Below are 27,995 nucleotides of genomic sequence, written 5' to 3'. Positions count from 1 at the left end.
ACAGGCTGACGCTGCGAAGGACGTCCACAGAGTAGAGCGCCAGATAAAAAAACAAGAGAAGGAGATAGAGGAGAAAGAGAATAGTCTCGTCCCTATCGAGGAAAAAGTACAACAGACGAGCAGCCAGGCTGATACAATCCGGAATAAGATTGATTCTGTTCAGAAAGAACGTGACGAGCAGCGTAAACAGATCTCCAAGATCGAGAAAGAATTATCGACCGTTCAGAAAGCCCAGAAACAGTTCGAAGATCAATGGAAGGAGACCATGAAAAAACAAGGTAAAGAACTAAGCGACGCTGACCGGAAGGAATACAATTCCCTCCGAGCGCAAGCGTTAAGCAAGTCTTCGGAAAACCAGGTCAAGCTGGAGAACCTCAATCGCCAACTAAAAACCGACGAGGTTACCGTCAACAGCTTAAGGGGCAAGGTTGAGACTTATCAAGCCGCCGCGGAGAAGCTTGAGACTGAGCTAGCAGTTATTCATGAGAGGAAAAGCGTCACCGAAATTACCGTCAAACAGCTTTCGAGAGAGATGGATGCTAAGAAGAAAGAATTCAACCAGGTTCAGTCGGAAAGAGTTAGAACTAACCAAAGGCGGACAGAGCTCGATGAGAAGCTTCAAGATGTTCTAAGGAAGCTGTTAGAGGCGGATGATGGAAGACGCCAGAATGACAAGGAGGCACGGATGAAGGAGATGGTCACCTCTCTGAAGCGCATCTATCCGGGCGTTAAGGGTAGGGTAGGAGAGCTATGCAAACCGAAACAGAAGAAGTTCGATGAAGCGGTCATCACCGCCCTCGGACGAGACTTTGACTCCGTCGTTGTTGACAGCGAGAAGACTGGTGTGGAGTGCGTGCAATATCTGAAGGACCAGCGCTTCCCGCCAATGACCTTCATCCCATTAGACAACATCAAGGTCAACGCAGCGAACACTGCCGTTAAGGGCATCAACGGGGCGCGACTAACTATTGATGCCATCGATTTTGACACTTCGCTCGAGCGCGCAATGTCCTACGCATGTGGTGGCTCGATCGTGTGTGATAGCTTAGAGATTGCGAAGCATGTTTGTTACGAGCGTAGAATTCAGGTCAAAGCAGTGACGTTGGAAGGGTTTGTCATTCACAAGGCAGGTTTGATGACTGGTGGACGAGGTCCAGATACCAAAGGGAAACGCCGCTTCGAGGAGCATGACGTCCAGAACCTACAGAAGATGGCGGACAAATTTCGGGACGAGATCGAGAAGCTACCCAGAGCGGATAGGCGTGGCGTGGCGGAGGAGACGCTGCAAAACGAACTCGCGGGGCTCGATCAGCGCCTAGCATTTGCCAACAGCGAACTAACCGCATTCACCCAAAACATGGCCAGTAAGAAGAAGGAACTGGAACATGTCAAACGCCAAGTAAAGGAGTGGCAGCCCAAGTTCAAGGAAGAAGACATCAAGTTCCAGAAAACGCGCACAGCAGTAGAGAAGTTTAGGGCCGCCATCGCCGAAGTAGAAGATAAAATCTTCGCCGATTTCTGCAAACGACTCGGATATTCTGACATTCGGGCTTACGAAGCGCAACAAGGAAGTTTGGAGCAAGAAGCTCATGAGAAGCGTACGCAATTCGATCTCCAAAAGTCGAGACTAGAGAGCACCAAGAGCTGGGAAACGTCCCGACATAATGAAACTGAGAGCAGGCTCCGTAGCATCGAAGATCGCTTTAAGCGACTCTCTCAAGATATCAAATCTTACCAGGCAGAGAAGGAGAAGATTGAGATGACAATGAGCGAGGATCAGGATAGCCTTAACGTCCTTCAGCAGGAGCTGGACGAGTACAAAGCTGAGCTTGCGAAACGGTCAGAGAAGGTCAACGCGGCCAAGACAGAAGTTCAGAAGAGAAGCAAGGATATCGAGGGCAGGCAGAAGGCGATCAGCGCACTGGAAACCGAAGTCCAGAGGAATAGCGCTGGAAAATTCGCGCTGTTGAGACGGTGCAGATTAGAGCAGATCAACGTACCTCTCACCTCAGGATCTCTCGATAATCTCCCAAACCAGGACAACCTCTTACAACAGGATCCGGACGCCATGGATGTAGACGATGGAGACGACGCTGATATTATGGGTGATGCTATGGATGATTATGGTATTGAGGTCGACTTCAACGAGTTAGATGATGAGCTGAAAGATGTAAGTTTTCATGCGGAGTTTGGTAGATCTAAATGCTAACTTAAGCAGCCCGAGGACGAGAGCGTCGAGGATAAGTTACAAGAGAAGATCTCGTCGCTTACTGCGGAGCTGGAGAAGCTAAACCCCAACATGCGAGCGATAGAGCGCTTAGAGGTTGTCGAGGCACGACTCACAGCTACTCAAAAGGATTACGATAACTCCAAAGCGGTCTACGAGGCTGCGAAGGACGCCTTTGACGATGTCAAGACCAAACGCTTCGAGCTATTCGACAAGGCGTTTGTCCACATCCGAGAGCAGATCTCGCACGTCTACAAGGACTTGACGAGATCGGACCAGTACCCACTCGGCGGTCAAGCCTACCTCGATATTGAAGAGGACACAGACAAGCCGTATCTCTCGGGGATCAAGTACCACGCCATGCCGCCTCTCAAACGCTTCCGCGACATGGAACATCTGTCAGGAGGCGAGAAGACGATGGCTGCACTTGCTCTGCTCTTCGCCATCCACAGCTACCAGCCTAGTCCCTTCTTCGTGCTCGACGAGGTAGACGCTGCGCTTGACAATGCGAACGTCGACAAGATCAAGAATTACATCCGCGAGCACGCAGGGCCTGGTATGCAGTTCATCGTCATCAGTCTGAAGACGGGCCTGTTCCAGGACAGCGAGAGCCTCGTCGGCGTGTACAGAGATCAGGAAGTAAACAGCTCACGATCGCTGACCCTTGATGTAAGTCGTGCTACAACCTTACCAATAACCCCCTCATCTCTCTGCGTAATTTCTTATCAATTTCCATGAAGATCATGCATGCTGACTCGTCTTTCCTAGCTACGCAAATATGTGTAATACACAAGTTTATTCTACTGGAAAGCAGGTGGTTCTACAGGGAGGGGATGGCGTGTCACGAGGGACGGCTTCATGATATGGGTAATGAATGATAGGCGGGTGCCGGTGGATATTGGCACACCCCCAAGTTGTGGGCAAACCCCACCAGGCTCGCCCGTATGCTTGTGTTGAAGATACCTTTGACGGTTTCGCTTGGAGTAAAGTAGACTCCAGATATTTGTTTGTATTACATCTTTTTACTTCAGGGCAGTGTAGATACCACTCACGCGCGGGTGCTTAGGCTTTCACGTTTGCTAGAAATCTAGACTCTGATTTGCAATGCGACTGTTGCCAACCCTTTTTGGACGCCCACCCGTCTAGGTCTACCTGAGAAAGACCATGCAATGCTATGCTAAGCCCTCCTGTACATAGGTTATCGCAATCACGAAAGACCGCACTCCCTTTAATCCCTAGGTTCCTTAGTCCCATAGTCTCTCACCCACATAACCTCGTGCGCATGAATCTAGAGGTATCACCGCCGCCCATGGCCATCGTAAATATTTAGACATCCTCAAACTGCAGATCATCGTCATCTTCGCTATCGCCACCGTTGGCTGGTTCTTCAATTCTCGCCTTCTTGGACGGCCTATCCGAAGCTGGAGTGTCCGCGGCACTAGTGGGACCGCTTGACGCGGCTCGCTTCTCGCCAATAGAGCTGGCATTCGCGGAAATATCCACGAATTCTTCACCTCCACTCTCGGCATCCTCATCATCTTCGTACTCTTCTTCCGCCGCGCGTCGAGCAGCCTCCTCCTGAGACCTCTGCAAGGACTTGTAGAGCTCATCCATTTCTTGCTCGTGAGCAACGTCGTCGGTAGAGGCGTCAGGCTTCTTAGTATCAACTTCGTCAGCCTTGACTGCCGTGGCAGAGTTGGAACTTCCAGAATACGATATACCGCTGACGGTACTAGTGGTATGCCACGAAGGAAGGGCATTCTGCAGAGCAAGCTTTTCCTTCTGGGTGCGCGCGGCCTCCTTCTCGGCCTCAGTAGGACCATCCATATCTGTGATGTCTACTTCAATCTTTTGAGGGCCGGTGTTCGCCATGCCTTTTACGGAAGTAGGCTTGGCATCCGGAAGGGCCACAGATTCGGCAGCCTCGTTACCTTTTGGACGCACCACAGGGAGAGACGCCGCAAGGGCAGTATCGAAATCGAACTCGGGAATAACGACTTGGTCAAGCTTCGGTAGGACATCTAAGATGAACTTGAGCTGATTGTTTAGTCGAGTGGACAACTCGTGGCCGCCCGCTTGTCGTTCGGGGTCGAATTCTAGGATACTACCGCATTTATGGCACATAAAGCCTCGCATCGGATCCATGTTATCCAGGACTTCCATTTGAGTCCACTCCGATGTACAACGCTTGCAGAAGTAGACCTTCTTTTCTGCTTGGGGTACAGCGTCACCTTGAACTTTTTTATCGAGTAGGAACGTCCTGTACTTGATGGCGTCGATGGCGTGTCGGTAGTCGATATAAAAATATGTGCGGGCAACTGGTTTCTCTTTGCCCGTTACTAGCTCCTGACGGGAGTGACTAGAAAAATAGCTATCAGCTCCGATGGATAAACAGTAAGCTTGTCTGATGGACATACGATCGCAAAAGGTGATCATCCTTGAGTCTGCCATAAGACTTGTTGAGGTCCTTTGGATTCAACGCCATAAGGTAAGATAAGTCACTATCCTTTACGGTAGTATGAAGGACTAAGGCGTCAACAATAAGTATCAACCTTCTCTCATCGGGACCGGTGTAGAAGGCGCGCGCGACGGTGCGCACCAAATTCTGAGCCAAATCCATAATTATGATAGAGGAAGATGTAAAGATCCAGGACAGGAAAACGGGCAGGATGATGGGCGCGAACGAAGTCGATGTTAGAATTCCCAATGTTGATGCGAGGGATGTCGAGATAACAAGAAGTAGCGGACGGGTAGTGGACGGGTTATAATGGCAAAACAATGTTACCTTTTCAAAAAAGGATGTTGAAGATAGTTTCCATTGTTTTGTCAGGCTGTCGACTTGCACAAGTGAATCAGATTTTGATTGACAAAGCGAAAGGCTATGTCACGTTCCATCAAGGAAGACGACCGCTACAAATCGGCATGCTGGGTTAGAATTGCATTGACCGAAACGAGAACTTCAAGAAGACCGGCTTTGATATTATCGATCTGTGCTGATATAGTTCGGTAGTTCGGAAATATAAATTGTCGACCCTAGCGGCTTTTTTATATTTTCTGGGCGAATGATGATGAGGTTTAAAGTTCCAAGGTTGAATACAAAAGTTTTGGTTTGACAATTGGAACAATCATTGGAATTCCACTTGCTCGGTTGCTCCCAGGCGACAACGACCCACATAATACATTCAGAAAGACTCGGTATTTTATTTGTCCGGCTCCGATGTTCTTTTTTTAATAATACATTAGGTACCTCCCTAGTAGATACTTAGTGCCCACCTACCTAGCAGTAGTACCTCGATCTATAATAGGTAATGTACATAAATATGTACATGTAAGCTCTAGATTAACTTTAGCCACCAGAGTCTAGCGGCGTACCTACTAGATATATACTAACACTGACGTCATGTATCCAAATCTAACACATGCATTCTGTACCATCACACCTACACCTCGCGACTAACAAACACTACAAGGCGCAAACGATGCCTCTTCAATTCCCCATCATTTACTTATTGCCTACCCACATCGACCCTGACATGTTGCCGGAGTGGGAAAGTAAAATACCTACCTTGACTTACGATATCAACGAGGCAGATGTCATACTCGGGAAGATATCTAATAGAGAGAGGGCTGAATTTGAATTAAGGCGTAGAAAGATTATAACAGAATATATTCCCTCAGCATCGCCTGGTTCAAAAAGCCTAGCAGAAAATCGTTGTCCGTCACTAAAACGTAGGAAACTATCGAATTCATCATATCCGAAATTCGCAGATAGTCCAGAACAAACGAGTATTTCCGACAGACATGAGGTCCTCGGTAACGGCTCGGGAATTCGTGACCCGGCTGGCCAGAAAAGCCACGGGCTGAGTAGCATAGGCACGGAAGATAATAAATCCATTATCAAAGTTGTCAGATTGGCCTGGTTCGTCGACTGTCTGGCTCAAGAGTCTATCCTTCCAATGGATGAGTATCTGATATATCAGGGCCGTAAGACGCGAGATATAGCAAAGTCTCCCCAAAATCCCAATGATATCTTCCAACGCGCAACGTATGAAGGCGGGAACGGCCGACCATCTTCAAAAGGGGAGTCGTCACAACATTCACCGACCATATGTAGTGTGAAACACCCTGCCCTAATTCAGGGGTCGACGTCCGAACATAAACACCGATCGCCAACACCCCCAATTCCCGACTACCTACACACACCTTACTCTTGCCAACGTCCAACTCCCTTCAACCCACCCAACAAGTCCTTCATTGGAGAGCTGTATAAGGTTCGAACGCTCAGACAACTCAAGAATGACGAAATAGGCATCAGAGCCTACTCCACAAGTATTGCCTCTCTATCAGCTTACCCCTATCTCATTTCTAAGCCCAGTGGTAGGTCCCCTAGTCGAATATCCCGATCACGTCTGCCTAACTTGAAATGATAGAAGTCGCCAGGCTTCCTGGATGCAGTGATAAGATTGCCGAGCTATATCGGCAATGGAAATCAAACGGCTGTCTGGAAGAGGCTGAAGACGCCAAGGCAGACCCGAAGATGTCCGTGCTACAAGAATTCTACGGAATATGGGGCGTTGCAGCGACGACCTCACAGGAATTTTATAAGAAAGGGTGGCGGGATCGTGACGACATCGTTGAAAACGGCTGGGATGGCCTTACACGGGTCCAACAGATTGGTCTCAAGTATTACGATGAGTTACAGGAGAAGATCTCATGCCCCGAAGCCGAGGAAATCGGACGGGCCATTCTAATCCACACGAATAAGCTTCGCAAAGGCTTTCAAATGGTTATCGGCGGCGGCTACCGGAGAGGCAAGACAGAAAGTGGCGATGTTGATGTGATTCTCAGTCACCCAGAAGGGTCCGCCACATCGAATTTCATAGTAAAGCTTGTTAATAGTTTGGAGTCGGGAAGATATATCACTCATACGCTAATCGTGAGCACGAAGAATAGCGAGCGAGGGCAAACTCCGGTGCCATGGAAGGGACAGGGCCGCAAAGCAGGCACCGGTTTCGATACGCTTGATAAGGCGCTTGTGGTATGGCAGAATCCTGACTGGGATAAGAAAGTGTCGTCAAATAACCCAAACCCGCACCGGAGAGTCGACATCATCATCAGTCCCTGGGTCACGGTGGGTTGTGCGGTTATTGGTTGGACTGGTGGTATTACATTTGAAAGGGACCTGAGGAGATATTGCAAGCGTGAGAAGAGCCTAAAGTTCGATAGTAGTGGTGTTCGTAGTCGGATAGACGGCAGTTGGGTAGATCTCGAGAGTGATGCCAACGGTCCGGCCCCAGATATGCTAACAGCAGAAAGGAGAGTCTTTAAGCGGTTAGGCTTAGAATGGCGCCCGCCGGAAGAGAGGTGTACGGGATGAATCATCCCAAGCAATATTCTATATTATGAGAAATGAGATTATAAGATGAACCATGTATTTCCAATTCTATTGCTACCTAAACAATTAATGTGTCTTGATGACTACCTAGTAGGTACCTAGTAGGTATATTAGTTATCTACCTCTCGCAACTATTTTCTCTCGCATGTATAATCTTAATATCAACATTATCACCTATATAGTATATAAATTAAGATAAAATAGTAAACGCATATGATTATCTAGTAGGTATTATAGATTTTCTTAAAAAAAAATCAATCTAAATTATACCCCCATTCGCATTTATAACTTCGCTTCCGGTGCCCTTCGTACCTCCTCGCTCCTGTCACTCCGCGCCAATATCCAATCTGCAACGTCCTGATAATACTCCTCCTTTCCTGGATCGGCATGTAGCTGGTGCGCCCAGCCATCGTATGCCTTGAATGTACCGTCTTCCAGTCTCTGCCTCTCCCACCATTCCTTCACTTTGTCGAAACTGGTTACCATGTCCGCCGTGCCATGCGCTAGAAGAATTGACTTCACACGCGGCCGTAGCGTTAACTTCCCGGCGGACAGGAATTCAGCGCGGTCGATCATTCCAGCCAACCCCTCGAGGGTGCCCGTGTTGTGCATTAGCGGGTCGTTCGCGATGCTCTTCTGAACTTCTGGGTCCCTAGACAGGTGCTCTGGGGGCACCGGGCGGAATAGGTGAAGATTTGGCACGACATGCGCAGCGAGGCGGCCGCTCTGCGAGAAATTTAATTAGCCGAAATATCCTTTCTCTTTTTTTTTTTTTTTTTTTTTTGGAACGTATGTTGTTGAATATTTAACTCTATAGGTTTTGGTGTTTTATTTAGGGGGGTTTTTCACATTTTTCACATCTTCCCAAAGAGAAATTTCAAGAAAGTTAAAAACAAATATAAAAGCAACTTACGGTGATAGTTAGCCAAGAGGGCTGGACTGAAGGCGCAAAGCCTAGAAACGGCGCCTCGAGGATGAAGCCCCTGATCTTAGCAATGATGTCGTCGTACTCGGATGTACTGGCGAATGTAAGGACTTCACCGCCGCCCATGGAGTGGCCGAGCATAAATATTGGGACGTCCTCGCCACTGCTACCTAGGACCTTAGCCCGTATAAAGGCAGCGATATCCGCCAGCACCGTAAAGGTAGGACCCGAGCGACCTTTATCGGCGGGGCGGCGCACGCTTCGGCCCCAGCCGCGCTGGTCGAAGCCGTAGACTGCGATGCCGCGGCGCGCAAGGGTCGGAAAGAAGTCGTAGTACCGATCTACGTGGTCGCTGAACCCGTGAATTAGGACCAACTTGGCCTTTGGTGGACCGGATGGCTAGGTTGGTTGTTAATAGGCTGATGGAAGCATATCTTATAACTATATAGATATTAGAGGTATGACTTACGAACCAGGACTTAGTATGTAGGGTTACGTCATCGACTTGAAGAGTGCCCTCGACGATATTCACGTCTCCCATTTTTTAAAGGTAGATATATAGATAGGTAGATAGGTAGATAGGCAGGTAGCTGTTCGGTCTGGCAAGATGTGCTTATGTAATTTGGAAGCGGTAGTAAAAGAGATGCACTCGCGTGTCTTATATACCGTTGAATTGAGTTATGATGTTATGGGATATAGTATGTTAAGTCTGACTTGAGGTTGTGTTTCTTTAATTGAAAGCCAATCGTCAAAGATCCTACTACCTGGCCGTTTCATACACTCACCGAGGTACTATTGTAAGGTGACTCGGGAATATGTAAATATGTTACATAAGAAGCTAGGTGGGTAAGCTGGAGTTTAGGGCTGCCTATTAGTGAAAAAAAGGCCTACAACTCCGAGGCATCTTGGGGCGCTAACATTTTAGCTTCGTGTCCATAGATACTACATAGTACATACATAGGTACATACTAGGTACCTAGGTATGTAGTTCCACTAATTAAATCACATTCTTGATTCGACATTGAGTTAAAAACAAGTTGGACGTCACAGCTCATATTTCTTGTTAAAAGGAAATGAGACTCGACTGCTGTTTCCAGAAAATGTATTTGGATAGAACAAAATCCTAGTACAATTCAAAAACTTGTATTGGATGTGCCGTTAGATTCTACATGTCACTACCGTGCTAAGCCTTCCCCTTTTCTATCCAAGATATCCGTGGACTTTTCCCCTGAGTCCAACTTTATATCATGTCGTAGGTACCGAGTGGAGTTCTGGACTCAATTATTCTACATATACAGTGTCCATTCATCATCCCGAATATCTAGCCTCCTTTCGCCTCGCCCGCTCCGATTTCCTATCGTGAATAGTGTAGGTACTTTATAAGAACCTGTTCTAGGTTTGCCAATAACCTTTTGCAAGTCCCTCCTCCTCAAAATCTAGTCCTTCCTTTTTTTTCGTAGAAAATATGGTGTATCGGAAGTGTCGTTATTACTTCTTCGACTTTTGTCTCACAGCCTCCTCCTCTTCATCCTCACCAAGCTCCTCTTCATCCGCTTGCTCGAGCTCTCCTTCGATGATCTCGGACTCCGTGAGTTCTTTTGCCTTGGAGGGAACCTCAACGCCGCTCATCTGCCACTCCATCAGCCTTGTGAATTCGCTGCTGGGATTAGAGCTAAGCTCCTCGTACGATCCAACTTCTGCAACTGTGCCTTTGCTGGACAGCACGATAAGCTTGTCTGATCTTTTGATAGTTGAAAGCCGATGAGCAATAGAGATAGTGGTCCGTCGGCGGCCTTTCAGCAACGCCGACAGCGCTAGATTGACCGCCGTCTCTGATTCTGCGTCCAGAGCCGAGGTGGCTTCGTCTAGGATAAGGATATCCGGGTCCTTGATAAGAGCTCGCGCGATGGCAATACGTTGCTTTTGACCACCGGAGAGTTGTGCACCTCTAGGGCCAACCTGAGTCTCGAGCCCTTGCGGGAAGTCACCGATGAATCCACAATTGGCTTTTTGGGCAGCTGTCACTATTTCCGATCTAGTAGCATCCGGTTTCCCGTAGGCAATGTTCTCAGCTACAGTACCCGAGAATAGTACCGGCTCTTGAGATACCATGCCGATACGGCGTCGCAGAGACTTGGCGTTCATCTTAGAAATGTCCACGCCATTGATGCTGATGGAACCCTCAGTGGGATCGTAAAATCTTAAGAGGAGGGATGATACGGTCGACTTCCCGCCACCGGAAGGACCGACAATACATACGTTGGTTCCCGAGGGGATCTCGAAGTTTAGGCAGTTGAATATTGTGACAGCAGGACGAGTAGGATATGCGAATGTAACGTTTTCGAACTTGATAGGACCCTGTGCTGATGTGACCTTGACGCCCTTAGTTGAAGAAATGCCCATGTCGCGATCTTGAAGTTCAAAGATACGCGTAGCTGCACCGACGCCTTTCATCAATTCCGAGTAAAAGTTGGCGACACCGAATAATCCGCCGCCCGCCCAGAATGCGTACATGACGAATGTAGTCAGGTCGCCGGTAGTCATGATACCATCTCTCACGAGGTTTCCGCCGAACCAGAGTAAACCGATTATCGTCATATTGCCCATCCACGATGTTCCGGAGAAGTAGGACGCATCGTAAATGGATTGTTTCTTTCCGAGCTCGAAGACCTTCCTCACTTGAGTGTTGTACCGACGAACTTCTTGAGCCTCGCCGGCAAAAGCCTGACTTGTCTTCACGTTCCCTAGACGTTCTTCCGCAATCTTGGTCAATGTTCCTAGATTCTGCTGCAGTTTGCGACTCAGTCTTCGGATAACGCGAGAGTAGACGAAAGAAGCGCTACCGATAAAGGGGGCTGCAACTAATATGATGGCAGTTAAACTAGGGCTGATCCAGGCCATCAAGGCGAGCCCAGAAACGCTATTCACGAGAGCCCTCAATCCATCCGAAACGTTCTGCGTAATGCTCTTGCCTACGATGATCGTGTCGGTTCCGAGTCGAGAGATGAGATCACCGACCCTGTTCGCGTCGAAGAATTCGGCATCTTGACTGTACGTCTTTCTAAAAAGCTGTGACCGAAGGCGTGTAACGACTCTTTCGCCGATGATACGAAGCAGCACGATACGCCCGAAGTTAGCGCACGCGCCGACGGTGAGAGCCAGAGCGAAGGCACCAAAGAATTGGTAAAGCGACAGGCCGAAGATTTCTGTCTCCTCTAGGGACTTTGACGTAGCTAGATTCATAACCTTACCAACGACGAGGGGGAGAGATATGAAGAGGGAGGAAGACGTGAGAAGCAAGACGACGGCAATGGCAAGATTCCTAGACTCTGGCTTTGCGATTTTGATGAGGCGCCAGATCTCGCTGAAGGACCATGACTTCTTGTAATCTTTCCCTTCGTGGGAAAGTCGAGCTCTTAGGTTGATCTGGGCAGCTTTGGTAGCCTTGTCGCTCTTCTCGAAGCCCTCATGGGATTGCGCACCATCCTTCACGGCCTTGGCCGCCTCTGACGCAATAGACCCAACGTCTTCCTTCTGATCACTCGGCTTTATCGCATTCTGATTATCTCGACTAGACGTACTACCTGTAGACATATGTCTTAATATGCCAATTGGTGACCGCCATTGCGAGGTCGTCGCGGACAACGGTGACGTAGAAGTAACGCCGAGAAGGCTCGGAGAAAAGTCTGGTAAAAAGCCTGGTGGGGTTTGCGATCGAGTTCGGTGGGGGGAGGTCGAAGAATGATGGAAGGAAGATCGGAAGGTGGTTTCTAGAGTGACTTGTCGTCTGCTAGCGGCGGATAGCTCGTTACAAGACAAGACGACAAGCTGATGAGGGAATTGGTGAGGTAAGTTTGCGATGGCGGCGCCGCGCTGTGGGAAGCTTCCCGTTATAGCGCGGCCTAACGTTCGCGAAGCCATCTTGCGCGCTTTATTCTCCTTGCCTCCTCATCGATCGATGTAAAAATCTTACCCTTACGCACGATCGCACCATCGAAGCGAAGCTAACTTGAGCTTCACCCTGATTGCGCCGTGCAGCTTTCGTTGGAGATTTTCCTCTCGTGGAAAAAGAAAAAAAAAGAATATGTACCTAGGTAGGAATGCCGTCATCTACTAAACGCGAGCAACGCCGAACCGAGTAACCTACATATTAAACCTTATATGTACATAAGTTCACTATTCGGTCTTAACTTACCTAGTAGGCCAATTTATGACAGTAATAAGTACCTACTTGGGTACATAGCTAGCGTATAATATGTATTTAAGTGCTTAAAGTACTTGGGAAAGTACCTGATTACCTACCTACCTAGGTATCTACATATGTATGTACCTACCTATCAAACTAGGTACATACCTAGTAAAACATATATAAGTAAAAGTTTGCTAACCAGGTCGATATGATTTTCTGTGCGAATGCTACCATAACTTCCATGTAGACAAATGCATTGATAAATTAGGTGGCATTAATAACACTGCGATTACTCAGTATCCTAATGATATACATAAGACAATACCAATCTTATAACTTGGAAATCAAGAAATCGATACTGCCCTTAGCAAATGAAATAGGATAAATCTGCTCGGCCGATACGTCTGATATCTGCCAATACACTGCATGTATACAATGGGAAGATGGCCATGATTCTTTCGCATTGATTAGAGCTACTACCGCAAGTAGAGATGGGCAGTATATCCTTAGAGGATGAAGAAAGCCAACCACCTTAGCTGTGATAGTCTCAATATGAGATCATAGAATCATGACCTGACCCTGAACGCCAAGATTGCTGCTATTGTACAGTAGCTAGCCTTTGTCCACCCGTCCACATACGTCTTTAAAGATATGGACGCTCGTAGACTTTACCGAGGCTAGCTCCGGTAAACTTGAATGCTATATTCAGGAACCGCCACTATCTCTACGAAGCATCTCAGCCACGTCTGAATCGATGTCATCGTCTTCGCCAAGGTCCGGGAAGCCATCGGCATCGTCGATCTTACGTTTCTTAGATCCATTGGTCGTAGTAGATACCGACTTGAACTGGAGACCCAGGATAGAGTGAGTTCCTGTGATTTTTTTATCTGGTTGAATGGCAGTCGCTCGACTTTCTGTCTCGTCTTTTGAATCAGACTGTTCCGGATGGTCGGAATCCATCGAGGGCGGCGTGAGAGCTTCAACCTCGGGTCTCTCAAGCTCTGGATCCGGTTGATCACTCAGGCCGTTGCCTGACAGGAAAGGCTCGTCATCTGGAAGCCCTGCCATGATAGCCCTCTCGACCTCCGTTTTTTTGTCTTCGACCTCCATTCTTCGAGTCACGAAAGTCTCTAGCTGATTCTCCTCGAACACTAGCGCATTCCTGTTGGTATCCAAGACCTTTTGCAGTGCTAGGACAAGTTCGCGACGGGCCTTGACGCATTGCTCCACAGCTCCTTCAGCCTGAGCTAGCGTCTTAAGCAATCCGCTCAAACGTGCGGCATACACAGGAGCAGAGGGGGCGGTGCTATTCGGACCCAATAATTTGTCATACTCCTGGTTAGCAGAGTTGGCTGTAGTTCTCATACCTAGAAGCAGCTTCGTGACATTCTGTTGAGGAGTGGTCAAAGGCGCTAGCTCTGCTGGAATGGTTGCGGCAGATCCAAAGATGGAACCGCCAAGCCCAGCTTTCACAGTTCCACGGGCCTGATTGATTTCTATACGGCTATCTTAGTACAGCTGACTTTATGAATAGGGAGGGAACCGTAAAAAACCTACCCTGAATGCGGGTGTCTATAGCCTCTATAATAGGCTTCTCGAAGATTTCACGATCTTTCCAGACATCAACAACCCGTTGGATTCTATTTTGTATGTCCGCCGAAGCACCCTTGTAAGCAGTTGCAACAGCTTCTGCGATGACAGGCGAAAAAGCGACGACAAAGTCCTCTTTATGACGGGCTTTAGTCTGTTGAGCAACCTCTACAAAATGTGTTAGTCTTGTGGAGGATATATGCAGCACCTACATAAGCAATGCTCAGGAGGGCATGAAGGGCAGGAAGGGCAAAGTGATAGGGAAGTATACCATTAGCAAGGTAAATGAGGTTTAATCGCTTGTGACTTGTTGAGTCCTTCAGTCGCTGCAGCCACAACTGGACAGTTCGGTCTGCATGACGCCTAGCATCCGCCAAACATGTCAGTAAAGATCTACAGGGCCATGTGAAATGCGAAATGCGAAATGCGCATGCGCTCAGGTTTGCCTACCTATGGAACATAATCCATTGGGCTTGCGTCACAATGCTGTCTGCCGCTTCGGATAGAGCAGACAGCTTAGCTAGAACAGCATCGTCGGTGTAGGCCATCGTTGCGGTTGCAAATGCGAATGATGCTTGAGTGGTGAGGAATGTGTTGAGTCGATCTGAGTTGAATTGAGTTGGATTGAACTGGATTGAACTGGGCTTGTTGGAGAATTGGCGTGTTTTTACTTGAATCTTGTCGTCAAATCAATCTACAATTGGCAGAGTTGGCTACCAGGTATTCATCTTAACTTGTGGTGAAAGTTTAAGATGTTGTCAAGAATCAAGATGGATGTTGGCTGTTAATCTACTAGGTAGGCAGTCTACCAAGACCCAGGGGAAGTGACTCGAGCTGGCCCTGCAGGTGCAAGGCAAGTGATATGGATGTGCTTGCTTCCACTACTTGTGACCTTGGAATATCTAGTGGCTACCAATATTTATGTAGGTAGGTAGGTGATCGCGGTAAAGTGCATAGAGGTAAGTAAGTTTGAGAGTTAACTGGAAGGAAGCACTGAGCGTTAAAGTGTAGGTATTGAGTCGTCTTAATGTTTTTGAGGCACGTGATAAATGGTACCTAGGTATGTACCTACTACCTAGTAGTCTGGTAGAGAGGCACAGTGCATATAATGTTCATAGACATGATGTACATACTGTGTAATCCACTTGTGCGAGCTTGGAAGCAACTGTAATCTGTACTTCGCGTACCTGAGAGGCTACGCACTTGTAGCTTAAGCCTTGTAATTGAATCTAATAACCTTGCTTCTAAGGTTGCGACAGTACCTCAAACAAAAAAACAGCTTCTAAATAAAAACGTGTGCAAACGTATATCTCAGCGATTTAGAGTTTCTTACATACCGTTTCCCCTTCAGCACTTCTGCCATCAAATCTAAATACATCTTCATCTCGACAATATGGCAGACAGATTCCCATCCTTAGACGACTTTGATTCCGGTGGTAAGTAAATTTAGAAAACCCCTAATTCTACCGAGTGATGATTTCTATTCGTCCCTTGCTATAGATGCGCTAACTATCGAATATTTTACCCTTCTCAGCCCAAACCGAGATTCAAGATGTTGGTGAACCGTCGGCCGACGATTTCCTCGCTCGTGAGCGTGCCCTTCTAGGTGACGACGCGACACAATTCACAACCGGCAATGAATCCGCCGCTCTAGCGGATCCCTCATCTGATGACCTTTTGGGTGGAGGCGGCGAGACCGCTCAGTTTGAAAACGCATTCCCGGATATCAACACTTCTAACGAGGTTAGTGATTCCTTGGCTTCCGAGTTTACCATGAAAATGTCCATAGTCTAACATCCAGTAATAGCAAGTCGCGCCAGGAGGCACCATTACCGGCCCGTCCGTCAGCTACAACTCAGGCTACGGTGCTTTTGTTGCAGAAGAGGAGGAACCTGAAGTTATCAAGCAATGGCGCGAGAAACGGGATGCCTCCAATGCCAAACGAGCCGAGCAGCTTGCTACCCAGAAGGCTGAGACGATCAAAGATGCGCAACAAAACATCGACGACTTCTACGAGAACTACAACACTAAGAAGGAGAAGACGATTGCGCAGACTCGCAAGGATGCAGAGCAATTCTTAGCAAGCCGAGACGACACCACCTCCGGCGGCACCAGCTGGGAGCGCATTTCTAAGTTGGTTGACGTGAGCGGCAAGGGTCAGAAGGGCGGTGCTAATGGTTCGGGCAAGGAACGATTCCGCGAGTTGTTGATGAGTTTGCGCAAAGATGAGAAGGCTCCTGGAGCTGAAGGATACTAAACCTATTCTCGTCAACTACCGACCTCTCACCTACTAGGTAGTGCACATTGGCGGCCCAGGGATCTGATTAATGGAGATGTCTAGCTGGTCGGTTCCTATCGACGGCAGCTGACAGCGAACCATTGCTCATGTTGGCTGTACTTAGATAATACTTTCACACTCAGGTAAATAAGCAGGTATTGCAGGGCCCTTTCTGTGCCTAGGGGCGTAATTGGACTGATTTTCAACGAACCTCGCAATTCCTCCCTAAACTGACACTGTATTCATGAAGCCGGTGGGACTAACTAAGGATCCGTAAGATTTTTCTTAACGAATGTTTATTTCTTGGCCTGATAGGACACTTATGGCCCGCACCTGGTCTTTGGTCTTTTTAAAGGATATCCGTCGGCCTACCTCCTCTCGTCTAGTTCTTGCCAAACCACGTGTTGTAGCCCAAGGCCTTGCGTCCCACCATATATAAGGAAGCTGTCGTCGTCGTTAGATTACACCATAATCTACGTTGATTTCAAGAACGAACCTCCGACTGTTCCCCAAAGGAGAGTGTAGTAGGGTATTAGTAGCATGTTGCTTCGAGGAGCCTGCGTCATATTCGGTTAATTGAGGACGTATCGGAGAAGGCCTAATTCAGATCGGATACGTACAATCTTCCAAACACGAGTGTGTTGAGCGTAGGCTTGCTGGTAGAACCTCTGCTGCTGAGGCACCTTGTTGGGGGCGTCGACTATTCTGTATGCCTTGTTAGCGCACGTAAAGGATGGATGTTAACCAGTTCGCTCATAGAGGCATTTGAGCCCGCGGTCAGTCGAGAAACAGCCATTGATATTTACATGGATCGCCTCACTGCTATCCAAATCTGAAATTCATACGTACCCCATTTTTGCTGTAGGCTGAGAGGAGTTCGGAAGCTGGTTTTGGACGAGTTCGAAAAAAATGGAGAGCTGTTGTCGATGGCTTGAATAAATGTGAAGCGATTTGAGAATCGAATGATTGGATGTTCGGGTAAGACCATGTTCTAATATGACTAAGCGTGAAAACATCGGTTAAATTTTGGATGCGATAGCCGGACTAGCGGCTGAGGTTTTAAACCTTAAAGATCCTTACCTACCTAGGTAAGCTCAGGTAAAAATCTATATCAATTGATGTTCAAGACTCAACTTTTAATCTCGCTCGCCAGTCTCATTCCAATCTACACACCTTCCACAGCCGGGTCAAACTATCTAGAATGTCGATTGCGCCTAAGTAATGCGATTAGCGGGAATTGTACTCCGAGATGTGAAATCAAAACATTTCGCCCTTCAGCCTCGATTTCCACTTCCGTTTCAACATGCTCGGCGAAATAGGCGAGATACTTGGCTATCTGCTGGGAAGGTAGGAGAAGATGTCCAGCGTTACTTTTCGACGACGCTCTTGAATGATTCGGAAAATCCTGTCGACGTGCTTCTATCAGAACTATCCGACAGCCACCGGCTCAGGCAGAGAGTACAGAGGGCACTTGCGCAACCGAACTTTGACCAGTTGGTTCAAAAAACTGGACTGTTCAGAAAATGGGCAGCGTTATTGACGGACCCCGTCCGCCTCGCTATCGAGTCTGACTTCCTCCGGCATGGTCCAGCAAAAACATGGCCAAAGCGGCTACTGGTCGACACATTCAAGCACCGTGGCGACCTCGCTTTATGGAGCTGTCTTTTGAATTACCAGAAGAGAGTCAACGGCGATTCCGGTGTTAGACATATTTGGAAAGCCCTTTGGGGTCGAAAGACACTGTATGATGTCCAGAGCCCGCTCGCGCCTATATTCTGGCAAACAATCCTGGATGCTGCAGTGAGGTCGGATGATGTAAAATTCCTAGAGTACGTATGGATCTATAGCGAATGGATGTACGATTTGCATGGCGTCAGGTGGCCTCAACTCTACTCGACCGTGCTATCGCATTTTCTACGAACACGTCAACACCAGCAGGCCCTGCAATGGCAATTAAGACTTACCCCGAATTTTTATCCCGGTGTAGACGAGTTCGCACGCATAGTGAAGCGATTCGCGGACGATCAGGAACTTTACCATCCTCCTACACTCGAATCACTTTACATCGTAAATTCTGACCATCAGCTGTACGATACTCTCATACCGTATCTGTATAACTTGGGTGCTTCCCAATTGGCGGCGAAGTGGCGGCGAATTTGTATTCGACACGACGATATACCATCGGCTCATGTACCTGTTCGACCTTTCCTAAGATTCCTGCAGGGGTATTTCCCACACGAATCGCTCCACCCTAGTGAATCTGTTATCTTCAACCGCAATATCGAAACCACAGAAGACGCCGAGCACGTAGAACTCTCCCGAGAATTTATCAATCGTGTCCACGGTGGTACCTTTGGCATTAGTGTCAAGAACTACAACGACAATCTAGGAGCCAAGTGGCTAGCTAGCTCCTGGATCAGTTTAAATATAGCCATATCGACAATCGCAGCTCTAGGTATTGAACATATTGGCCCGTTGTCGTTGCAATCTATTGCCCTAAGAGAAGGAACGTCAAAGGGCGTGTTGAGCCGCATTGAACAGCTAAAGGAGCAGGGTATCACAGTTGTCGATTCAAGCTATCTTAGACTTGTGCTCTATTTAGCTAGGATGAGAGACGATCAGCTTTTACTCGATCTCTTAAACTGCGATCTTCACCCAGATGTGTTCGATGATCATGAACTCCAAGCACAGCTCATTGCCTCCACAGCCACTTCAGGAGATTGGCAGACTCATCGGCTTGTACTAGTTTCGAGGCTAGTTGCAATGAAAGAATTCAGTCGAGAGGCAGCCAATGCACTCGCCCGCGTATATGTATTACGAAGAGATCGGCTAGGACTCTCTACGCTACTTACCAACATGAAGAGCATGGAAATTGTGGTCAATCAAGATGTGACTAGTCTCATATTCGACAATCTCGTTACCGAAGCCAAGTCTACCTACCTATCTGAGGATTCCCTCTACTTCTATCTCCCTATTTGTCGGCAGCTTGCATCCATGGAAATCCCCGCGCCTGTTCGCTGTTGGAGGAAGATCTTGTTTTGTCTCACTCGACAATCAAGATTAGATGACTTGGAAAAGGTCTGCGTCGAATTAGTGAATCTATTCACCTCTCCACAAACATCCCGTCCTGGTTTTACCCCTGTTCACCTAGAAAATATACCGGAGCCCATGAAAAAACCACTATCCGGTGTCAAGAACCTCCTAGGCGTTTACGTTCCCGTAGACCTACCCACACAGGCACCGCTTCATCCATTACACCAGATATTCGAAAGAAAATTACTCAGGACTATTGTGCGTTACTCGTTCTACACTTTCTCGGATCAACAGGGCGAATCAGTCCCAGACTGGCAAATACGTCGCTGCCAGCCCGGAGGATTCAACGGTGGCCGGGTTATTAGGTTACTACGGATCCTTTGTGATCAAGGCTTATTCATTCAAAAGAAGCGTCTGGTCACTGCGGTTAAGTTACGTCTCATCACTTTATACGGTCCTGGTTACCCGGCGAAGAAAAGCCACCAGCTTGCCAGAGCCAGAAATACTCTAACTCTATCGCAAATGAAGTCCCTCTTGGACGAAGCATGGGGGGAAGAGTTTCTCCCGCCGATCGAAATCCTACAAGCGGAGATTGAGACCCGCGGCCGCAAGGAGATGTTAAAGAATATGAAATACATACGTAGTATCGGAAAGACGATACCGCGGCTTGATATCGTTTTATGATTTTAGTAAACTAAGCATACTGCGTATATCTAGGTACCTAGTATATATCCACTGGTTCACATGAAGTATAGATTTTGGTGCATGTGCTTGTAAAAGATATAATTAAAATTTAAATAGGCCCGTTTGATACATAGATATTTCTCATTAACGCCTCTGATGCTAGCGATAAGTCGCCCGACATCTAATTCGACCGGCCCAAACACACGAGTTGAGCCAAAAATTTTATGATACCGTACTTCCTACACTGTTTTTTTAATGTATAACAAAAAGAAAACACATTCGCGTCAGCCCCCTTCGCCATTATCGCCGCCACCCCGGCCACGATTCTTAGGCTTCAAGACAAGAAGTATAATGGCGCCGACGATGAGCAATACAAGGAGCAATATGAGCTTGCGTTTTGTGGTCTTCTTTTGGTAACCGGCGGCGACGACGAGCTCGCGGTCGGCGCCTTTGACATCGGCGGCCATGCGCTCGACATTGTAATCGATACGATCGAGCATAGTACCTTGGTCGATGACCATGGTCTGTAGGTCCCTAAACAAATCGGATAGCTCGATGATGCCCTGCGCGATATCCTCGATCTCGCGCTCGCGCTGCAGTATCACGGCGTCGTTGCTGTGAAGCAACCTCTGCTGCGTCGTCTGCTGCAGAGCTGATTGCGAGTACGAGCGGTCGGCGTCGGACTCGAGGAGCGATGGGTCGGCCGCGTAGCTGCTACTGGTAGTGCCACCGAGAGGCGTGGAAGATCGGTCGCCTCCTGGCGATACGGCGCCTAGGCTGGACATGCCGCGAAGCTCTAGCGTTCGGGTTAGCATCGGACGTCTGGTTTACGTCATCGGTATTTACAGATAGATATTTACTCTTTAGATACGCGCTCTGCTTTTTCCTGAAGCCGGCGCTTGCCTCTTGTACTCTTGCCGCGAGGCTTATTTGTATATTCTTAGCCATCGTCTCCTCGGCCCTTGTCATGGAGCCGCTCTGCTTGCCCTCGCGCACCATCTGCTCAACGCGCTGTATGCACCGATGGCACTCGTGGAAGCTCTTAGTGATGTTCTGGGTCAGGCGTTCGATCTCACCCTCCTCGGCCTTCTTAGCCTCCTCATCGTTGAAGCCGGGTAGCACGTGTTTCTGATGTAGGCGCTCGAGGGTCTGCGACTTCCGAGCCACGTCGGCAAGAAGATCCGAGACTTCGTCGTTAATGTCGGCCCAGCGTGGAGGTAACAGGTCCATCTCGATCACGGCATCACCATCGTCGTGGTAGTCGCCGCCTGATAGTAGGCCTTGTTGGTCTTCGGATGCGGCGCTGCCGCTACCGCGACTAAATTCCGAGAAGCCATTTCCAACGCCGCCGCTGGGACCGGGACCGTACCGAGTCTTCTTGGCCGGGTGATGAGCGTAGGATTGGCGGTAGGATATGTAGCTACATGATTTAATTTTCGGTCAGGGAGTCGGTAGATATTACGAGTAGCTTGAGGTAAGAAATTGTTACGAGAGCGACGGCTGTTGGCTTACAGGTTGGTGCGATCTCGCCACATGGCGAGACGCGGATAGAAGGGATGAAAACCCTCACCTTGGCTGTTCCGGGACTAATTAAAGAGGTCTAGGAAAGGAATTGGATATCTGGTGTTGGTAGTTAAGCACACGGCCTTAAAACTGACGCAGGAAAGAATATATCTCGTTACTAGTCTGTCGATAAGTGAGTGATGGGATAAGTAATAGTTGCTATCGAACTATCAGTACCTGGGTATGTAGGTAGGCAGATTGTCCCTAGTGCATACCTACAATGTACATGCGGTTGTGTACTATTATGTAGTAGAAAGTAATTGCCAGCTCTCTAATAGCTGACGTAGCTCCGTCCAATCTACTAGTAGGTACGAAGTACTGGGTAGGTACTGATGTATGGATGCGACAGCTTAGAAAAGTAACCCAAGTCCTTTCCAGGTTACGTGATTACACAGCTTACTATTTGATATATACCTACTTTAACCTTATATGTTATTACATATATTAACTATGTTAGATTATCAGTTAAACGGAAACATGCTCTTAGAGATACAACAGGTACAAATCAGCCTAGCATGAGGCAACATGAACGGGGACAACGTGAGAAAAGCTTGGCGTAATAAGTACAAGCCAGGCATTATTAGATAGATGCATATCTGGTATTGGTACTTAAGGCAATGAAATTGGTGTCCTATGAAAGGTACGTAGGTACATATGTATGTAGTTCATAAAAACCCGCAAATTATAGGTAGCGTTCACTGTTCTTCAGGCGAAAAGAGGCGATGAATGACCGTTCTGTGACAGCCCAAGGCAAACAGGCCGGCTGCCTCGAAACCCCCGGTACCCTCCCCTAAAACACTTGACCTTCCCCCCTTTAAAAAGCGCCAGAGGATACCTTTAAGCTAGCAAGCCCCTCCACTCGTCCTTTTCTCCCCACTATTTTGAAATCCAGCCCTGCCTTGTTCTGTTTTGGTCTTCGTTAGTTATAATTCTAAACTATTTTCAAAACCAAAGAAGGTCCTCTTCTTCCTCCTTGGCAACTTACATCTCTTGTGGTAACTGCGACAATCGACATCGAGTCACATTCGTTATTTTGCTGCGTCAAATAATCTCAACTACCCAATTCCTTGCATCATAGAAAGGAAAACCAGTTCAATCATGGTGCGTATTGCCTAATACTTTAGTCACCGCCAATCCAAAGACAGCCCCGCCGATGAGGGGCTCGAAAGGAGTTTGAAAATAGGACTCGCGCTGACCACAACGCTCTATCGCAGGCCGACTCACTTACCGAGGAACAGGTCTCCGAGTTCAAGGAGGCATTCTCTCTCTTTGTAAGTCAATCCTGAGAACATAATACGTTCTATCGCCCGATATCAGTTGTTTGGCTACATTGTCTCTGGTGACGTACCCGCTAACAGCTATGTAGGACAAAGATGGAGATGGTAAGTCGACTTCTTTGCTGAACCTCAACCTGAGCCTCTTGACACTATCTTCCTTTCCTCGGACGATATATGCGAATAGCTGCATTGCAGCTCAATATATTAGACATTGCCTCGTATCTCCACGTTAATCGACGAAATCGGCTAATCCCTGCCCCCAGGACAAATCACCACCAAAGAATTAGGCACAGTCATGCGATCGCTAGGCCAAAATCCCTCCGAATCTGAGCTACAGGACATGATCAATGAAGTCGATGCTGACAACAATGGAACCATCGATTTCCCTGGTGAGTTTGTGGTTGCCTGGCGCAAAGTCGCATCGTCTCCCGAAGCAAGGCTGACATTCTCGTCGCACAGAATTCTTGACCATGATGGCACGCAAGATGAAGGATACCGACTCCGAGGAAGAGATCCGAGAAGCCTTCAAGGTTCGAGTCCTTTACTAGACCCAAAGAAGATGTAATCGCTCACACCGAAGCAGGTTTTCGATCGCGATAATAACGGTTTCATCTCCGCTGCTGAGCTCCGTCACGTCATGACCTCCATCGGAGAGAAACTCACCGATGACGAGGTCGATGAGATGATCCGTGAAGCTGACCAGGATGGTGATGGCCGTATTGACTGTAAGGATGCCCGCTGCCCTTTGGCGCAAGATGACGCGAAGCCCATTAAGATTTTGATGCTAATTTTTATACAGACAACGAGTTTGTTCAGCTGATGATGCAGAAGTAGAATGGGAAAGGAAGTTGTCGTGAGACTTTCGCTAAACTTGTTGATCGTCATACCCACCTCTTATGTTGCGACGAAGTTTCTTTTTCTTTCTCGGGATTGTGCCCAATAGGACACTGTTGATTGGGTTGATATTATCAATTCAAATGAGGTATACACAAGAATGGTGTTAGGCTGGAAGACGGGTAGGATCTCCTCCACCAACGGCTAACTTGACAATACATATCCCGATTAAAATATTAATGCGGCAATTTGAGCGTGACTCGATCTTACCAAGCTTTCACATATAGTGTCGCGTGAACTCGTTAGCCACACGATATTTCAAAGAATAGAGCCTCTTGCATCGCCACCTTATTCTTCTACCAATAAGTAAGTACTTACCAGGTCGTTAACGTAGTTTTTTTTTCTAGAGCTATTTTTAAAACGGATGCCTTTCGAGGCACCTATATCAGCACTCGGGCTATTTCTGGTTAAGGCAGACATACGCAATATAGTAAATAAGCCCATTTCTATAACATGTGTATATGCCAACATTAGACTATTATAGTTGTTTAGATGATATCTAGGACTTCTAAGAATAACGTAACAAAACCGCACCAGTACGTCACGCACATCATTAAGATTATATATATATCAATAAATCATCTATAAATTATAGGCATCTACAATATACCTCGGTATATACGATTTATGTAGTGATTGATAATAGTAAATAAATACCGTGGGCAGGCCTTGGTAGGTCCCTACCGAAGCAGCGTATGTATATACCTGGGCAAACCTGGGCAAGATTGCTGGTATAATATTGAACTTGTCCGATGGAGCTTGGGCCACATAACTTAATTAATCCCCGAGCTATGTCAGCGAAGTGGAGCACGGCGCGGGGATGATTTGTTTGGCAGGTCCCTAGAAGGTTGGAAGCTTGGAATGTGATGCCCCTTTTCTTCCTACTCTGTCATCTACTAGGTACTTTAATACTTCGAATTCAACAACGCGGACAGCCCATTCTACGGACGACAATATCGACTCGGCCTGCTACCCGAATTATTGGCCATAATTAACACGTCTGATGTTGAACTACGAAACTAAAGTTTCTTATTTGCTTGCCTCTAGGAAAGCCGACCTTTTTGTCAGTGCTCCAGGCTAATAGAGTCAGTAATTTCTATCAAGTCCCACCTCGAGCGATGTGAGTGCACTTGTTGCTCAACTCCTTGTCCACAGCTAGCTTTGAAGCCCTGCCGCATATACCTAGTAATTACAAAAACTCTACTATATTGCCCCGACTGCAAAAATGGCTATTCGCCGCGTTCGAGTAATACTCGCCGTCGTTGCCATATGGGTACTTGGGTCTTGGTACTATAGTTGGCATCCCCCCGATTCAGGCTTCTTCAATCCTACCCATGGCCATGACCCAGGTGGTCGACCTGCTCCATTCCCAGACTCTGCTGGATCTAGAGTTCTGAAATGGGAGAAACGCCCGCCTCGTTATCCCGTAGAAAAGTTCGCTACACTCCCGACCAACAAACCTACCAAACGAGTCCCACGCGTGCAAGCCACGAAACCGCAGGAAACTACTGCGGAGAAGGAATTGCGGTTGCGACGGCTTTCTGCAGTCGAAGCGAGTTTTAAACATAGTTGGAAAGGTTATAAAAAATACGCATGGGGTCATGATGAGATCAAGCCCGTTTCGGGGCTATATAAGAACCCGTTTGGCGGCTGGGCGGCGACACTGGTCGATGCTTTAGATAGCCTGTGGCTTCTCGGCATGAAAGAGGATTTCGAAGTCGCGGTGAGGGCTTGTGATAACATCGATTTTACAACCACCGAAGCACGCGATATTAACATTTTCGAGACGACAATTCGTTATCTTGGGGGGTTCTTAGCCGCGTACGAGTTAAGCAACAAGCAATACCCAAGCCTCCTCAAAAAGGCGACCGAGGTTGCTGACTTAGTCATGTCATCCTTTGATACTCCGAATCATATGCCTATTACACGGTTTCCCTGGCAAAATTATGCCAGAGGTGAATCGCAGACCGCGCGAGGATATGTTTTACTCGCCGAGATTGGATCGTTGAGCCTCGAGCTTACCAAATTGTCTCAATTGACCGGTGACATGCAATATTACGATGCTGTACAGAGGGTATCAGATGAGTTGGAAAAGGATCAGAAGAAAACTTCACTGCCGGGGATGTGGTCGGTCATCGTTGATGCTTCAAAGACGCCAATTAAGTCTACGGGAGATTCGTACACGCTCGGCGGGATGAGCGACAGTACTTACGAGTACCTTGGGAAGCAGTACCTATTGCTTGGAGGCGCGCTCAATCAACCACGAAAGATGTACGAGGGATTCATAGAAGTCGCGAAGAAACACCTTCTCCGCCGTGCCTTGAACCCCGACAATATTCCTCTGCTCTTTTTCGCCGACGCTCGAATCGTCACTTCGCCCAGCGGCGACAAGCAGGTTGTGACTACACCGATAGCTCAACATTTGACGTGCTTTACAGGCGGCATGGTAGGCATGGCAGCTAAGATATTCGAGCGTCCGTCAGACTTAGATGTCGCCGCACAGCTGACCGAGGGCTGTGTGTGGTCTTACAACCAGACCGTATCGGGTATTGGACCCGAGATATTTCACTTCATCCCCTGTGACCCGGATGTCGCGAAGGATGACTGTCAGTGGAGCGAAGAGCGCTGGACGAAATCGTTACGGAAATATTGGGGTCATGATACCAAGGGTGATGTCCTTTCCGATCAGCAACTTAAGAAAATCGTAGAAACTCGGCGACTTCCCCGCGGGATGGTTGAGGTCGACGATCGCCGATACATACTACGCCCCGAGGCAATCGAATCCGTCTTTATGATGTATCGCCTAACCGGAGACCCGAAATTCATGGACAAGGCCTGGGCCATGTTCGAAGCCATCGAAAAGTGGACGCGAGCGAAGTATGCTTCGGCGGCACTAGACGATGTGACGATAAGTCATCCGACCCAGGTGGATAGTATGGAGAGCTTCTGGCTGGCAGAGACGCTGAAATACTTTTACTTGATCTTCGGCGAGTGGGAACTGGCGAATCTAGACGAATGGGTATTGAACACTGAGGCACATCCTCTTCGACGTGCGGATGCACAATAAACGAATAGACGACATATGGGGAATGGTGGCAATGCAATTGTTAAACAGCAAGGGTTGGGTTTTACGGACTTGGTTGAGATCATCTGCAATATCTTATCGATTTAGGTATCTATATAGAGCACCTAGCGGGAACTGGATTTTACGTTGATATCTATGGATAAGCGACGTACCTAGGTATTCCTCGAATTTACCGGGCTTATGTTTATGAAACAACCACCCTCCGATCTATAGAATACTGTATACAAAGTCCAACATATAAAATATTAGTAAATTTACCTTCCTAAGATAACACGGCAAGTTGCAGAGGGCGTATGTAAAAACAGTGACATGATAGACTGGCCAAGATCTTGGCTACCAAATTGGGAAGATCTTGTAGTTCCAATTGGAAGCTCTTCGGAGTTGGTAACCTTCGGCTAGTCAATTTTATTGTATTTCAATATCAAATTTACGGTACCGAGATACTTAAAGCATGTCAAGGTAACCATGTAATCCATGTATGCTCCGGGAGTGGCCGATTTTATGAAACGATTCCATCCTTTGGCTGCACCTGCTTTAATATTTAAAGTTGTATCTGCCGCGTCTAAAGAGATTCGAAAAGCTTAACTTTACCTTGGCTCTTTTTATTTCTTTTTATTGTCTTCAACTCCAGTTCAACATTCGTACCTACTTAACTATCACAACATTGTGATCCAATAAGATTAATCCTCAGCTTGTTGATACCAACCAGACACAAAGGCTTAGTGAATCACTATCTTTCTCCACCCCCAGCTTACCTAGTATGTACTTGCCTAGGTACCACAGAGCACTTGGGCAAGCAGGCAAACAAACAATCAATCAGTCACAATGGCCAATTTGGGCGCGTGTTCTGTTCCC

At 47.6% G+C, this 27,995-nt stretch overlaps 12 protein-coding genes across 12 annotated transcripts; 6 read left to right on the top strand and 6 right to left on the bottom strand.

The window, feature by feature from the left end:
* The first annotated feature begins 59 nt into the window (after positions 1-59).
* On the top strand, positions 60-3,318 carry GGS22DRAFT_173520 (uncharacterized protein). The gene is made up of 3 exons (XM_047962934.1): positions 60-2,170; positions 2,219-2,896; positions 2,996-3,318. The coding sequence occupies exons 1-3, from the start codon at positions 266-268 to the stop codon at positions 3,011-3,013; spliced, it is 2,601 nt and encodes an 866-aa protein (XP_047814998.1). The 5' UTR covers positions 60-265; the 3' UTR covers positions 3,014-3,318.
* Positions 3,319-5,350, bottom strand: GGS22DRAFT_173518 (uncharacterized protein). Its single transcript, XM_047962933.1, has 2 exons — positions 4,645-5,350; positions 3,319-4,586 (listed from the first exon to the last, which is right to left on the bottom strand). Exons 1-2 carry the CDS (start codon positions 4,845-4,847, stop codon positions 3,554-3,556), a joined length of 1,236 nt encoding a protein of 411 aa, XP_047814997.1. The 5' UTR covers positions 4,848-5,350; the 3' UTR covers positions 3,319-3,553.
* A 356-nt stretch (positions 5,351-5,706) lies between these two features.
* GGS22DRAFT_181951 (Nucleotidyltransferase) lies at positions 5,707-7,604 on the top strand (the record flags this gene model as incomplete). Its single annotated transcript, XM_047963914.1, has 2 exons — positions 5,707-6,604; positions 6,658-7,604. The coding sequence occupies 2 exons, from the start codon at positions 5,707-5,709 to the stop codon at positions 7,602-7,604; spliced, it is 1,845 nt and encodes a 614-aa protein (XP_047814996.1).
* Positions 7,605-7,695: 91 nt separating this feature from the next.
* GGS22DRAFT_173513 (alpha/beta-hydrolase) lies at positions 7,696-9,387 on the bottom strand. The gene is made up of 3 exons (XM_047962932.1): positions 9,017-9,387; positions 8,536-8,946; positions 7,696-8,348 (listed from the first exon to the last, which is right to left on the bottom strand). Exons 1-3 carry the CDS (start codon positions 9,086-9,088, stop codon positions 7,905-7,907), a joined length of 927 nt encoding a protein of 308 aa, XP_047814995.1. The 5' UTR covers positions 9,089-9,387; the 3' UTR covers positions 7,696-7,904.
* A 197-nt stretch (positions 9,388-9,584) lies between these two features.
* Positions 9,585-12,627, bottom strand: GGS22DRAFT_173512 (uncharacterized protein). Its single transcript, XM_047962931.1, has one exon. The coding sequence runs from the start codon at positions 12,466-12,468 to the stop codon at positions 10,036-10,038; it is 2,433 nt and encodes an 810-aa protein (XP_047814994.1). The 5' UTR covers positions 12,469-12,627; the 3' UTR covers positions 9,585-10,035.
* A 629-nt stretch (positions 12,628-13,256) lies between these two features.
* On the bottom strand, positions 13,257-15,308 carry GGS22DRAFT_76629 (DUF618-domain-containing protein). Its single transcript, XM_047968048.1, has 4 exons — positions 14,777-15,308; positions 14,598-14,689; positions 14,294-14,494; positions 13,257-14,232 (listed from the first exon to the last, which is right to left on the bottom strand). Exons 1-4 carry the CDS (start codon positions 14,872-14,874, stop codon positions 13,442-13,444), a joined length of 1,182 nt encoding a protein of 393 aa, XP_047814993.1. The 5' UTR covers positions 14,875-15,308; the 3' UTR covers positions 13,257-13,441.
* A 222-nt stretch (positions 15,309-15,530) lies between these two features.
* On the top strand, positions 15,531-16,812 carry GGS22DRAFT_173510 (clathrin light chain). The gene is made up of 3 exons (XM_047962930.1): positions 15,531-15,762; positions 15,861-16,069; positions 16,134-16,812. The coding sequence occupies exons 1-3, from the start codon at positions 15,720-15,722 to the stop codon at positions 16,581-16,583; spliced, it is 702 nt and encodes a 233-aa protein (XP_047814992.1). The 5' UTR covers positions 15,531-15,719; the 3' UTR covers positions 16,584-16,812.
* Positions 16,813-16,986: 174 nt separating this feature from the next.
* Positions 16,987-17,592, bottom strand: GGS22DRAFT_192645 (uncharacterized protein; the record flags this gene model as incomplete). The annotated part of the gene is made up of 4 exons (XM_047965291.1): positions 16,987-17,048; positions 17,101-17,161; positions 17,225-17,304; positions 17,454-17,592. 4 exons carry the CDS (start codon positions 17,590-17,592, stop codon positions 16,987-16,989), a joined length of 342 nt encoding a protein of 113 aa, XP_047814991.1.
* Positions 17,593-17,696: 104 nt separating this feature from the next.
* Positions 17,697-20,424, top strand: GGS22DRAFT_173507 (uncharacterized protein). Its single transcript, XM_047962929.1, has one exon. It carries the CDS (start codon positions 17,826-17,828, stop codon positions 20,319-20,321), a length of 2,496 nt encoding a protein of 831 aa, XP_047814990.1. The 5' UTR covers positions 17,697-17,825; the 3' UTR covers positions 20,322-20,424.
* Positions 20,404-22,238, bottom strand: GGS22DRAFT_173503 (t-SNARE). Its single transcript, XM_047962928.1, has 4 exons — positions 22,100-22,238; positions 21,834-22,043; positions 21,182-21,741; positions 20,404-21,117 (listed from the first exon to the last, which is right to left on the bottom strand). The coding sequence occupies exons 2-4, from the start codon at positions 21,854-21,856 to the stop codon at positions 20,606-20,608; spliced, it is 1,095 nt and encodes a 364-aa protein (XP_047814989.1). The 5' UTR covers positions 21,857-22,043; positions 22,100-22,238; the 3' UTR covers positions 20,404-20,605.
* Positions 22,239-22,602: 364 nt separating this feature from the next.
* GGS22DRAFT_173497 (calmodulin) lies at positions 22,603-24,341 on the top strand. Its single transcript, XM_047962927.1, has 7 exons — positions 22,603-22,985; positions 23,099-23,155; positions 23,251-23,266; positions 23,425-23,550; positions 23,621-23,691; positions 23,745-23,886; positions 23,961-24,341. The coding sequence occupies exons 1-7, from the start codon at positions 22,983-22,985 to the stop codon at positions 23,993-23,995; spliced, it is 450 nt and encodes a 149-aa protein (XP_047814988.1). The 5' UTR covers positions 22,603-22,982; the 3' UTR covers positions 23,996-24,341.
* Positions 24,342-24,925: 584 nt separating this feature from the next.
* Positions 24,926-27,375, top strand: GGS22DRAFT_173495 (glycoside hydrolase family 47 protein). The gene is made up of 2 exons (XM_047962926.1): positions 24,926-25,140; positions 25,211-27,375. Exon 2 carries the CDS (start codon positions 25,281-25,283, stop codon positions 27,120-27,122), a length of 1,842 nt encoding a protein of 613 aa, XP_047814987.1. The 5' UTR covers positions 24,926-25,140; positions 25,211-25,280; the 3' UTR covers positions 27,123-27,375.
* The last annotated feature ends 620 nt before the right edge of the window (positions 27,376-27,995 follow it).

The sequence above is a fragment of the Annulohypoxylon maeteangense genome (assembly GCF_022496945.1).
Source record: "Annulohypoxylon maeteangense strain CBS 123835 unplaced genomic scaffold GGS22scaffold_21, whole genome shotgun sequence".
NCBI lineage: Eukaryota > Fungi > Ascomycota > Sordariomycetes > Xylariales > Hypoxylaceae > Annulohypoxylon > Annulohypoxylon maeteangense.
Note: the sequence above shows the minus strand (reverse complement) of the source record. Positions and strands in the feature narration are given on the sequence as shown.

What these genes read in the sequence shown, in the direction of transcription:
- GGS22DRAFT_76629 (XM_047968048.1), bottom strand. Translation starts at nt 14,874, where the DNA reads ATGGCCTACACCGACGATGCTGTTCTAGCTAAGCTGTCTGCTCTATCC. An exon ending in CCTCATTTACCTTGCTAATG is followed by an intron (nt 14,495 to 14,597) that starts GTATACTTCCCT and finishes CACATTTTGTAG; the next exon opens with AGGTTGCTCAACAGACTAAA. An exon ending in TATAGACACCCGCATTCAGG is followed by an intron (nt 14,233 to 14,293) that starts GTAGGTTTTTTA and finishes ATAGCCGTATAG; the next exon opens with AAATCAATCAGGCCCGTGGA.
- GGS22DRAFT_173512 (XM_047962931.1), bottom strand. Translation starts at nt 12,468, where the DNA reads ATGGCTTCGCGAACGTTAGGCCGCGCTATAACGGGAAGCTTCCCACAG.
- GGS22DRAFT_173520 (XM_047962934.1), top strand. Translation starts at nt 266, where the DNA reads ATGAAAAAACAAGGTAAAGAACTAAGCGACGCTGACCGGAAGGAATAC. An exon ending in TAGATGATGAGCTGAAAGAT is followed by an intron (nt 2,171 to 2,218) that starts GTAAGTTTTCAT and finishes TAACTTAAGCAG; the next exon opens with CCCGAGGACGAGAGCGTCGA.
- GGS22DRAFT_173507 (XM_047962929.1), top strand. Translation starts at nt 17,826, where the DNA reads ATGCGATTAGCGGGAATTGTACTCCGAGATGTGAAATCAAAACATTTC.
- GGS22DRAFT_173503 (XM_047962928.1), bottom strand. Translation starts at nt 21,856, where the DNA reads ATGTGGCGAGATCGCACCAACCT. An exon ending in TGGCGAGATCGCACCAACCT is followed by an intron (nt 21,742 to 21,833) that starts GTAAGCCAACAG and finishes TAAATCATGTAG; the next exon opens with CTACATATCCTACCGCCAAT. An exon ending in GCAGAGCGCGTATCTAAAGA is followed by an intron (nt 21,118 to 21,181) that starts GTAAATATCTAT and finishes CCCGAACGCTAG; the next exon opens with AGCTTCGCGGCATGTCCAGC.
- GGS22DRAFT_173510 (XM_047962930.1), top strand. Translation starts at nt 15,720, where the DNA reads ATGGCAGACAGATTCCCATCCTTAGACGACTTTGATTCCGGTG. An exon ending in AGACGACTTTGATTCCGGTG is followed by an intron (nt 15,763 to 15,860) that starts GTAAGTAAATTT and finishes TACCCTTCTCAG; the next exon opens with CCCAAACCGAGATTCAAGAT. An exon ending in ATATCAACACTTCTAACGAG is followed by an intron (nt 16,070 to 16,133) that starts GTTAGTGATTCC and finishes ATCCAGTAATAG; the next exon opens with CAAGTCGCGCCAGGAGGCAC.
- GGS22DRAFT_173495 (XM_047962926.1), top strand. Translation starts at nt 25,281, where the DNA reads ATGGCTATTCGCCGCGTTCGAGTAATACTCGCCGTCGTTGCCATATGG.
- GGS22DRAFT_173518 (XM_047962933.1), bottom strand. Translation starts at nt 4,847, where the DNA reads ATGGATTTGGCTCAGAATTTGGTGCGCACCGTCGCGCGCGCCTTCTAC. An exon ending in GATGATCACCTTTTGCGATC is followed by an intron (nt 4,587 to 4,644) that starts GTATGTCCATCA and finishes CTATTTTTCTAG; the next exon opens with TCACTCCCGTCAGGAGCTAG.
- GGS22DRAFT_173513 (XM_047962932.1), bottom strand. Translation starts at nt 9,088, where the DNA reads ATGGGAGACGTGAATATCGTCGAGGGCACTCTTCAAGTCGATGACGTA. An exon ending in TACATACTAAGTCCTGGTTC is followed by an intron (nt 8,947 to 9,016) that starts GTAAGTCATACC and finishes CAACCAACCTAG; the next exon opens with CCATCCGGTCCACCAAAGGC. An exon ending in CCTCTTGGCTAACTATCACC is followed by an intron (nt 8,349 to 8,535) that starts GTAAGTTGCTTT and finishes AATTTCTCGCAG; the next exon opens with AGCGGCCGCCTCGCTGCGCA.
- GGS22DRAFT_173497 (XM_047962927.1), top strand. An exon ending in TGGAACCATCGATTTCCCTG is followed by an intron (nt 23,551 to 23,620) that starts GTGAGTTTGTGG and finishes CTCGTCGCACAG; the next exon opens with AATTCTTGACCATGATGGCA. An exon ending in TGGTGATGGCCGTATTGACT is followed by an intron (nt 23,887 to 23,960) that starts GTAAGGATGCCC and finishes ATTTTTATACAG; the next exon opens with ACAACGAGTTTGTTCAGCTG.